The sequence below is a fragment of the Delphinus delphis genome, chromosome 12 (genome assembly GCF_949987515.2).
Source record: "Delphinus delphis chromosome 12, mDelDel1.2, whole genome shotgun sequence".
In the NCBI taxonomy this organism is placed as follows: Eukaryota; Metazoa; Chordata; class Mammalia; order Artiodactyla; family Delphinidae; genus Delphinus; species Delphinus delphis.
The window spans coordinates 67,545,474-67,557,503 of NC_082694.2; the positions used below are offsets into that span (position 1 = coordinate 67,545,474).

Consider the following 12,030-nt stretch of genomic DNA (forward strand, 5'->3'; position numbering starts at 1 on the left):
CTTCCTTCTTGAAGATCAGTGTTATCTTTAAAGAGCTCCAAAGCTGGTTTAAATTAGAAACTCCTCAAAATCAGGCACCATGTCTGTTTTATTTACTTATAGAACGCCTAGCACAGCACAAAGTGCTAAAAGACACTTAATAGTATTTGATGATGATGAATGAGACAATCAGAAGATGATAGGAAGACAGCTGGATAGAGAGAGCAGTTCATTTAGAGAGAGCGCCCTGCTTCTTCTAAGATGAGGGGGCTGCTTTTAAATGAATCACCTTAAAGAAGACCAAATAGATGGCAAAAAAAAGTAAAAAATGTGTGTTCCATAAACAAAGCAAGAAAAAGAAGGGAGAGAGAAAGAGGCTTCACAATATAACAGAGAAGAAAGCCGTTACAGCATAAAAACACTGAACAAAATTTGATCAATATTTACTGTGCACACAACATGCCAGAATGTGCTCCTTGGGTAATCAAACATGAGACGGAGAACCCCAGTCCTCATGACTAGGAGACAAATAAAACTTAGGAGAGACTGTAGCAATGATCAAAATTCAAAATGTGAAATACAGTTTCTACTAAACTCTTATCACTTTTGCACCACCATGAAGTCAAAAAATGGGTTAATGAAGCAATGTGTTAATGAAGATTTGTTCAAAGTAATATGAGAACCCAGAAGACTGACGGGTGACTCAGTATGGATTTTATTCCCAAATCAATCATTTATAAGGTATAGGTCCTAAAGAAAGTCACTGGGCCTCTTTTAACCATTATAGGGTAATGGTTAAGAGTACACATTCTGATACTACACTACCTGAGCTCAAATATCCACTTGGGAGCTGTGTACAACTGCACAACTCACTTAACCTCTCTGTGCCTTACTTTCCCCACCTGTGAAATAGGGATAACTGCAGTACCCGACACACAGGGTTGCTGCAGAGCAGTAAACAATACATACAGAGTACTTAAAACAGTGCCAGCACGTGTAAGTGCCACTAGCTACTACCTCTTTTTCTTCATTATAAAATGACTACCAAGAAAAACCCCAGCAAACTGCCTAAAAGCAAGGGCTTAGGAAAAAAACAACAGCAAAATAACAAACCTGGGCTGAGTCCAGCTCCACCATTAACTACTGTGCGAGATCAAAATATCCCACCCAAAACATGCCACTCTGGTGCAAAGATTATTTTGAGCTGAAGACATGTGAGAATCAACAAATGCAGGAAGAGGCTTTCTCTGAACTCCCCTTATCTGCCTAAAACAGATCTTCCCAAAAAAGAACTGAATTGTCATAAATCCCCTTCCCGGGAGTTTCATCAAGCAAAGACTGACTCTCATCACAAGAGAGAACATGAGGAGTTACCACCACACCCCACCAGACACTGTCACAGACTATCGTATCCCCATCCATTTTCCTAAGGGCCCACTAATCTTGCCTAACATCATCTGCTCCCCCACAGTGGCCGTTCTCCCCCTCCCTTTCCCGTATTGAGATGGTCTATAAACTCTTCACTCTCACCACTACTTTGGGCATTCACTGCTTTCTGTGATGCCCCCATGCATGTAAAATTAACATTTAATAAGTGTGCATGATTTTTCTCCTGTTCATCTATCTGTTGTCAGTTTAATTCATAGACAGGACAAGTTTTTCGTCCCCTACAGTAGCTATAGGACTTTAGCAAAGCTACTGTATCTCTTGTAACTTTTCTTCACCTGCAAAAATAGGAATAATCATATTACCTTATACCTCACTGGGCCTGGGGGAGATTTATGAAGTAACATGGTACAGAGCCCACCACTTACTAAATGCTCAATAACTATTTGTACAGATCCTCCTCAATTTACAACAGGGCTACGTCCCGATAAACCCATCTTAAGTTGAAAATGCATTTAATACACCTAATCTACTGAACATCATCACTTAGCCTCGCCTACCTTAAATGTGCTCAGAACACTTTCATGAGTCTACAGTTGGGCAAAGTCATCTAACACAAAGCCTATTTTACAATAAAGTGTTGAATGTCTCATGTAATTTATTGAATGCTGTACTTCAAGTGAAAAACAGAATGCTTGTATTGGTACAGAAGGGTCGTAAATGTATTGGTTGTTCACCTCGCGACCACGTGGCTGACTGGGAGCTGCTGCTGCCCTGCGCAGCCATCTCGAGGGAATATTGTACTGCACATCGCTAACTCAGGGAATGATCAAAATTCAAAATGTGAAATACAGTTTCTACTGAATTCTTATCACTTTTGCCCCACCATAAAGTCAAAAAATCGTAAGCTGAACCATTGTAAGTCAGGGACCATCTGTAGTTATTCTTTTCCAGCTCACTTGACCAAATACTTATTAGGATCAAATGAAACAACATTTAATTGAAGGTACTTTGTAAACTGAAAAGCATTATACGTTAAATGTTATAAAATCATAAATAATAAGAAAAGAATTATACTAAGTACATCATAGAAGAAGGAAAAGAATACAAAAATTACATGTAATTATTCAATAAGAAAAACAAAGTGAGAAAGAAAATGGATATAAAACCTATTAAATCTGCCAGGAGGCAGTCACACAGTCCAGTTGGAAGGGAACAAGATGGGACTCCGAGGTTGAGATCATAGATCTATTCTCATGAATGTGACTATACCATACATGTTATTTCCTATTTAAAGATGAGTATCCCATTTCCCATCCACTGAAAAGCATACCCAGCCAACTTCTTTCAGCACATTAAGTCATTTCACACAATAGTACCTGGAATTTCATGAGGACTCACTTCTGCTCAACTTTTTTTTAAAAACCCAGAGTGAGCTGGTACAAAAGTGTACTATCTTAAGAAGAAACACCGGGGAGGTATATTATATATAAATCCTTGAAGCTTCACTTCCCCCAAAGATCTACTGCTTATCTATTTTTGAAAACTAAGGAAATCAAAGGAAAAAGCCATTTTGGTTCCATTAGGTTTGTAGGAGAATGAATGGGGTGCCTGCTGGCAGGAAATTTAATGTAGTTAGGATGTGACTGAGGCAATCAGAGAGCATTTTTACTTTTGTTTGCATGACAGATTAAGCTTGCTGCTCTCACTGTTCAGAGCGGCAAACACCACTCCTACTAGCCTACACATACTCACAGGGTTTGCAAATGAGGAATAAAGGAGGTTTTTAAAACTGCAAATCCTCAGCAAAGCAAATTTAGCTTTCCATGAGCCTTCCCTCTGAAGAAGGTGGCTGGTTAACCCCTTGAAAGAAGACATGGGCTACAGTCAGGGCATGTCTTTAATATAAAATTAGGGACTCTAACTATAACCCACTGCACATTACAAAAAGTTCTTGTGAATAGTGTAAATTTCATTGTTTCTCACCTTTGTACCCTGGATGGGGGAGCAAATATTCCATATCTTGGGGAACAACTAAAATACTGCACACCTCCAACTGAACCATCATTCTTGCCATGGGGTTTATCAAGCTCTATCCCGTACCAATATCCTAGAACAAGAACATGGGATTTTAAAAGCATCTGCACTTTATCCAAAATTGTTATGCTATTATACAAACCCAAAGTCTAGATGGTTTAACATTGTCACAAATGACCAAAATCCTCATGACCATTAAACTTTCACATGATAAAATTATAAAACAAAATTTGAAAAATTTTCAACTAGAAAAACATTTTACAAGCATAATTGCAGAGTTGTACATTAGGGGAGAAAGATAAAATGTACACACACAAATTTGGCAAGGATTAGCTATTATACCAGTAGTGTATGACCAAAACATATCTAAAAGCTACAATAAGAAACTGTCCTTAACTCGGTAGCATGGTCTGTTTAACTTGAGAGCAGTGTAACATGATACCGAGATGTATAAATCATAAACTGAATATGCAATATTTTCATTTTACTCTTCCAGTATTAGAATACCACAAACAGTTCTGAAATAATTAAAGGGGGACAAAAATAATATGGAAAATATGACTAGACTTCATGGTGACTCTTCTTTTTCTTTCATTTTTTCCCTACCCAGGAAGGAAAAAAATATCATTTTTAACCTAAATGAAAAGATTTAGGTTGAGTTAATAGGAATAATTTTCTAAAAGGCTTTTAAGTATTTAAAAGCGCCCACTCTGAGGAGAGTAATAGGATTTCCTTTTCTAGAGAGCATAAAATTAAAATAGTGAGGTTGCTTTTAGTGTGGCAAATATTAGATAAATGGACATATACTCCTAGAGTAATGGCTCTGGATGAGGGTACCTCCAGTTCAGTTAAAAGTACCTGACAGTCCACTCATTTTTGTATTTAAAAGTAGAATACAATAGTAATTGTATGTGGTCTCTTAGAATCAGTAACAAATAAAAAAATAAGGATACAGATATTGAGAAACTTATGACAAATGACAAAATACAAAAATATTGTTCCCTTCAGATTAATAGTTCAAAGAGTCAATTGTATAACCTCTAAAATGACAATCTAGAAGTTCTTAATTTTTTTCCTCTTACGTTCAAAAAGATGATACCTGAGTCCATTCCCGATATTGGAGTTTGAGTTGAAAAGACTAACGTAATGCGTGTAATTGTCTTTTATACCTAAACAGTCCTACCCTGCCCAGGTACAGAGTAAGGTATACAAACCCACTGCTCAGCCATACTAATGCTCAGTCATCGCATTTCTGAATGCCGCTAACTGGGTTACTCTGGTTGCCATCGTTATTTCTGAGTGCCACGGTTATAATTTTCCAAGTTTTACTTCCTTCTGCCTTTGATGCTTTCCTATATAATTTTTGCATTTTCCCATTTTAATACACCATATCACTGCTACATGTTTACCATGTAACTCCTGAAAGTGTGTAGCACACAGCAGGAAGGCATTATGGCAAGTGTTAACCATAGTGACTGCATACTGTCTGGATACTTTCTTTCCGAGGTGGCACTGCTAAACATGCTGAAGGGGCTAAACATGCCCTCTGTCAGGTCTAGATCTTATCATCTATAAAAAGCCTAGATATTACCACTGTCCTATAGAATTGATTGATCTAAATTTTGATGCCACAAGAAATACACGCTACTTCTTTCTGAAAGAGCAGAAGGACCTTAATGAAAAATTTCAAACTTTTATATTTGCTTATTACTTCTCAAATTTCTAAATGCTCTACACTAGGAGTTTAAAAATTAAAATTCAACCTACAACAACTGCTTCCAAACAAAACAAACCGTTCGAGCCTTGTTTAATAAAACCAGAGAAAGGAAGCTCAGAAGACATAGTGATTGTGGAAAAATAACCTACCTTTGGGATTCCTAGGTTTTTATTTGAGAACCATATTAAGAACATTCTAACTAATCTCAATTACTAGCTGGTGCCCTAAGAGAGACATGAATTATAAAACATATAGCCCATCTCCAATCCATTAGTAGTTGGACTGCAATTAAAAATGGTACTAATGAAACAAGAATGTGTTGGGAGACAATTCTCCATGTTTCTACAGGCCTTATGGACAGAGGCACTGACTGTCTTTTCATGGATGTTTGTAGAGAAGATGGCCTTGGGGGATGGAGACAGAGTCTCCCCCGGCACAAAAGACAGGAATGCTTATTGTCTAGTACAAAGGTTCAGATTCCTTAAGCTCGGGGCTCCTCTCCTATAGCATAAACCACTGGGTGTACAGGTGTCACCTGGCCCTCCCTATCTCACCCCCTGGGAACTGGGCTCAGGAAACAGAAGAGAATGCTGCCACTTTGGCTACCACTATTGCAGAGAGCACTGAGGTCCTCTATCGCTGACCCAGCAGCCTACCATCTTCTGCCAGCATCTATGAAACCATGGCAATCCAACTTGTTAACTTGCAAATAGGGTAAAATCTCAGATCCTTCAGAGTTCTTGACAGAAGGCTACAAACTTTTTTTAAAACATCAATGTTCTAGGTAACCATTTCCTAAAATGCTGCAATGCCACCATGTGTCAAAACAGCATATTGCTATTTAAAAATACAAACATGATTTTATTCAACCGGCTTCTGTTTGAAATTACAATCAGAAATTACTGAAAATATAAAAGAAGGATAATCTTTACTTTTGGAAACACAATGTTAAGTCTAGATTGGAGTGAGTATATAAATACACAAACATGCATTTTTAAGATCCCACAGTGCTCAAACGTTTTTCATTTTCCTTTGAACCGCTTTGTTTGCTTTTCTCTCCGAGCCACTGTTAAAAGCTGTATCAGTAAACGCACTATCCACTCATTTTCAAGATTATGCTTAGCACAAATCTAATCCTCAAATGTTTTCTCTGTTATTTAGCACACTTGGCAATCAGTGAGAGTAAAACTGGAGAGTAACAACTAACTTTAACTTTAGACAATTTAAAACACAAACGGCAAAAAATTCATTAGTAACAATCAACCTGAGTAAAAACAGTCTGCATTTGAATCAATGTTTTCCATTTTCTGTGCCACAGCCACCACCCACAAGAACTATTCATCAAGAATTCTCTATAAGTTTTATTTACATGTAAAATTTTGAACCTTTTGTTATCTAAAGAATTCAAGTTGAGCAAAGACCATACAGATGAGTTACCTGGAGCGAAGTTTGTTGTCCCAAAGAATTTAACGGTACCAATTCTCTGGCCCACCACCAACACCCTATCTCCAAGGCGGAGTTCTCCTTCGCAGCGTGCATTACTTGCTACAGATGTTGCTGAGGAATTCAAACCTGTTTTGGGGTTGGTTGGGGAAGGGGATGGGGCAGGAAAAGAGAAAAAACAAAGGGAAACTCAAAAAGCACATAAGCCAAAAAACTACTATTTATTCTAACCAGTCTAGTTAGTTGGAGATGTCAACATATGCTGCCTTTCCTTATACACAGCATCTAAGCTGTGTTTCTCACATGTGAAGTAAAGCTACTCAAAAGAAATTTGAAGGGTTTCCTGAGACAATCATTGCCACAGGAGCTTACACTTGATTCCTGGTGAAGTATCAGCTTTATCCGACTTCCTGGTGGCACTCTCTACTAGAACAGAGGTCAGCACACCTGTTCTGACTCAAGGGCTGCATAGTAAATATTTTAGGCTTTCCAAGCCATACTACTCTGCACAACTGCTCAACTCTGCGGTCACAGCACAAAAGCAGACAGACAAGATGGGCACAACATGTTCCAATACAACTTTATTTACAAAAGTAGGTGGTAGGTTGGATTTGCCCCATGGGCTATAGTCCACCCATCCTTATTCTAGTAAAACGCTAGAATCATAGTAGTTCAGTGGGACTCAGTGTAAATGATACATACATAAATGTAATTTAAAAGTGAAATTGCTATAAGATTCCAATTACCCCAAATTGATTTCCTTATTAGAAACAAAAGCACTCCCTGCCCAGACCTCGATTCAAACCTAAAGCCTGCAACTCCCGCTACTGCACATCAGGAGTCCTGGAGAAACACTGCCTTGAAAGCTGTTCAATTATAACAGAGAAGAGGTGGGCCCCTGAGGCTTCTCCCATCAGTCCATGAACAGATTTGAGTGGCTGTCATCTGAGAACGCCTAGGGAACCCTGCGTGAGGGTGCGGGATAGAGGGTAAGTCAGACTGTTAACAGGGAGAAACTAAAAACATGGTAACAAATGAGGAACACAAACTCAGGGAGAAGGAAGGTCTGGATCAAGTGTACATTAAAAAGTCCTTGGCCCTCAAAATAACTAACATTTCCCAAGCACTTCACGGTTTACAAAGCGCTTTTCGTGAGAATTATAATCATAGGTAAGAAATAAACTCAGGAATTAATGAAGACATGGTGTTCACAGGAGTCAGTGGCACACCTGACTTAAAACCCTGACCCTGTGACCAGAAACTCTCACGTCTGTCCCCACGCTGCCTGCAGACAATGGACCAAGGACAGAGAGTTCAACGTGGACTACAGTGGGGCTGAGCTCACAGACGTCCTCCCCAACCTCTCCCATCCCCCAGTCTCTTCTCTCTGCTCCTCTTTCTCCTTAATCCTCTGTCCTTAGCTTCCCCTAAATGTCTACCCTCTGCAGTCCACATCTACCCCAAATGCAAACCGACAGAGAAAGCGGAATATCCACTCACTCTAGCAATACTTTCTTAAGGAAACATCTCTGGGGTTCGGAACTTTCTCTCACACATCTCCCTCCCCTTTTAAAAGGACCTCCTTCTCACTCTAGTTGATAACTCTCTTCATCTCTACTATTATTTAGGTCCACAAACCCCTCAAATTTATAAAAAGAAAAAAAGGTTAAGTATGTAGGCACACTAGAACTATACCCTTATATAAAGGGTAAAAAAGATAATTCCATACCCACACATAAATTTTAAAATCAAGTCAATGTCAAAAGCCCAAATTCCAAATGAAGAGGGCCTTAAAATGTAAATAAAATGAGGACAAACGGGATTGCTACATCACTGCATCTTTTCACCTCTGTTCCTCACAGCATTAAAGAGAAACTGGTTTCAAGGGAAGAGGAATCTATTCAGAAAATAAATATTCAAGCAAAGTTTCCAGGTTCTCCACTTTTAGGGCCTCAACTTTTAACTTTATTATATCAGTGTTACTACTGAGGGTTTGGGGTTTTTTCCCCCATACAATAAAGTATCTTAAAGAGAAAAAGAAATCCTGTCATGAACATTTTCTACAATAAAATATTGGTTCAAGTATTAAAAGTATTAGAAAAAGAATCTAGTAATTACTATGAGGCTCATTAAAAATAAGTTATGGGCTTCCCTGGTGGCACAGTGGTTAAGAGTCTGTCTGCCAATGCAGGGGACACGGGTTCAAGCCCCAGTCCAGGAGGATCCCACATGCGGCAGAGAAGCTAAGCCCGTGTGCCACAGCTACTGAGCCTGCGAGCCACAACTACTGAGCCCACGTGCCACAACTACTGAAGCCCCCGCGCCTAGAGCCCATGCTCCGCAACAAGAAGCCACTGCAATGAGAAGCCCACACACCACAATGAAGAGCAGCCCCCACTCGCCGCAACTAGAGAAAGCCAGTGCGCAGCAACAAGACCCAACACAGCCAAAAATAAATAAATAAAACAATTTTTTTAAAATAAATAAAATATAAGTTATGCCAAAGTGGCTTCATTTTCTTTCTATGCAGGTAAACAACTGAACTGCAGTAAATTCAATATATATGTTGATTTCAACAAGAAAACGTGTTTTATATATCCTTACACATAACTGAAGAAATGTGGACTGAATGGGATCATGCAGGCTTCACAGCAAGTTAAAAAGGTTATCACTGTCAACCTCTCCTACACAGTTTTAAACAATGACTTGGCTAAAAATAGAGAAAGCATGCTTTTTAAGTAAGAAGATAACACAAAAGTGTGTGAAAAAGCTATACACAAGATATAAAAAACAAAATTCAGAGGGATAAAAATTCAAACATTAAATTAAATGAAAATAAATGTAAAGTCCTATGTCAAGCCACAAAACGAAGAGACTTAGCATAAGGCTCTGTCTGAGCCAATGACATAGTGTGGTCACCAGAACTGCATGAGTAGCCTCAGACTGGACTTGTACCGAGAGGCAGTGGTTCAGCTCTCTACCAGCAGGCTGGAAAGGGTCTGGGGACCCTACAGCATGAAGAAGAGCTGAAGGTACTTGAGACAGAGGCGGACTCTGGTAGCAGCAAAGCATCAGATAGACCTGCGGGTGAAGCCCAGGTGTGCACTTAGAAACTGCCACTGTGCACCAATGCCTAACCTCCCTAAGCCTCAGTTTCCTCATTCATAAATTGAAGATGATCATAATAGTACCTACTCCATAGGTTTATTTTGAGAATTAAATGAACTAAGGTATGTAAAATTCCTTTAATAGTACCTGAAATAGTAAATAACATGTATTGACATGTCAGTTATTATTATTAGGTTTAGATTAGAAAAGAGATAAGTAAAGAAAGAGAACAGACCGTATGGTTTCCAAGTATCTGAAGATCTATCATAAAGTTCTAACACGAACCTTACAGGGGCTAGAGTCCATAGATACATGAGGAAGAGAAGAAGTCAATCCAGACAAGGAAAAATGGTAGGAGCACGAGGGAAAGGCACAGAGATCCAGAGTGTGCTGACGAAGGGGAGGGAGGTGGGGGGCTGGGGGAGACAGGGAAGGAACAAGTAGTTCAACCTGACTGAAGTCAAGGGTTCCTTCTACACATTTAAAAAGAGCAAATCTACTTACAAACAAACCAAGATAAAAAACACCAAGAAAGCCTGGTTGAAAAAGCCATAGATACCGGCACTGGCTCTAGATGAGACAGAAGGGCTTTTGCTCATTGTCTTCTTGTTATTGCCACTTGCATTCAGTGTCTTGGAGTGACTCTGCTTGTGCTCCAAAGAAGATGTAGAGGAGGAGCTGCTGACGGATGCAAGCAGGGTAACTAAAACGGTACAGGAAAAGAACACATCAGAGGGTGGGAAATAAGAAGTGAACCAATGAGATGCTTTTCCAGGTAAATCCTTCTGAAACTCTCCACTTAGCTTCCTCAGTTGTGGATTAACTAGTGTTGAATTAAATGCCTGATTTCATCAAAATAGACTGCAGTTCATACATACAAGATTTTATAGCCCAAGCAGTTTTAAGGACCCAAAGGACCCACACTATATGATGGCAGTCTCATACAGGAGAGCGCTGTCACGTCACTAATTAGACCAACTACCTATCCTAACCACCGCTGTCTCACCTCTCACTTAAGATGAGTTAGTAGAATCACATCTTATTTATATAAAAAACATACTAATGTGTTTTTAAGGTAACAAAAGCTTAATATTAAAATGTTCTGAGTTAACCTGAAGGCAAGCAGGAATACTTCTGAATTTTCTATTTGTGCTCTATTCACCCAATGATTTGACAGCTAAAGGCAACTTTAAATGCTGTTATCAAGACATCTACACTATGGAATTTCCTTTTATTCTCTTAATCTAGTCCAGTAATTCTCTAATTTAAGTGTACATGAGAATCACAATACAGGATTTTATACAAAAAAAATATGTGTGTGTGTGTGTGTGTGTGTATACAATATATATATATATATACATATATATAATATACACACTTTATTATCAGCTGCTTAGGGGATTTTTAAGGATAAATTTTTACTGTAATGATTCTTCCCTTACAAACTTTAAACTTTAGCCTCATATAAGCTACATCACTATATTATTTTAAAGTTCAATCAGTAAATTAAATTTTGAAAATAGAAGTTATAAATTATATTACCATCTTTCTCTGCTCCAGTTTTCAATTCTTCACCAGGAGGCAATGAAAGTGTTGATTCTGAAGCACTATCTTTTTTTGATGTCATTAATCCTAGAACACAAACAAAACACTTTCAGCAGGAAAGAATTTTCTTTAACGTTAAACAAAAATATGTATTTGCTTTCTTTCCTAAATTTTATTTATTTATTTGGGGCTGCACTGGGTCTTTGTTGCTGCACGCAGCCTTTCTCTAGTTGTGGCGAGCGGGAGCTACCCTTCGGTGCAGCGCGCGGGCTTCTCATGTTACGGAGCATGGGTTCTAGACGCACTGGCTTCAGTAGTTGTGGTTTACATGAGCTCAGTAGTTGTGGTGCACGGTCTTAGTTGCTCCGCGGCATGTGGGATCTTCCTGGACCAGGGCTCGAACCCGTGACCCCTGCATTGGCAGGCGGATTCTTAACCACTGCGCCACCACGGAAGCCCTGTATTTGCTTTTTAAAGTACAGACATCCCTCATTATCTAAATCTTATCCTCTTCTGAGAACACGCTGGATGATAAATTCACAGACGGCAGGGGCCAATGTTTCATTATTTAAAGGGGGAAGAAAAGAATGTATTCCTAAGCCCATCTGAAAACCCCCATCACTTTCCCCAAATATCACTAAAGTATCTTTTCCACCTAGTTAAAAATCCACTAAGGAATTCTAAATAATATAGAGCATTTAAAACCCAGCTATCTAAGTGTCTGATACTTAATGCACTCTTAGTGTGTCTGCACAGTGCTAGCGTGTGAAGCAAACCTGGTACAGCTGTGACGGCTGCACACTTACTAAGGCCTG

At 39.0% G+C, this 12,030-nt stretch overlaps 1 protein-coding gene across 2 annotated transcripts in view; it reads right to left on the minus strand.

Moving 5' to 3' along the window:
• CLIP4 (CAP-Gly domain containing linker protein family member 4) overlaps window positions 1-12,030 on the minus strand; it is a 66,329-nt gene that overhangs the window by 19,478 nt on the left and 34,821 nt on the right. For both annotated transcript variants that reach the window (XM_060026882.1, XM_060026881.1), the window contains exons 10-13: window positions 11,213-11,302; window positions 10,230-10,373; window positions 6,557-6,691; window positions 3,352-3,475 (exon numbers count right to left, since the gene is read on the minus strand). In XM_060026882.1, coding sequence (XP_059882865.1) covers window positions 3,352-3,475; window positions 6,557-6,691; window positions 10,230-10,373; window positions 11,213-11,302 — 493 coding nt within the window. The remainder of the gene's footprint in view (window positions 1-3,351; window positions 3,476-6,556; window positions 6,692-10,229; window positions 10,374-11,212; window positions 11,303-12,030) is intronic.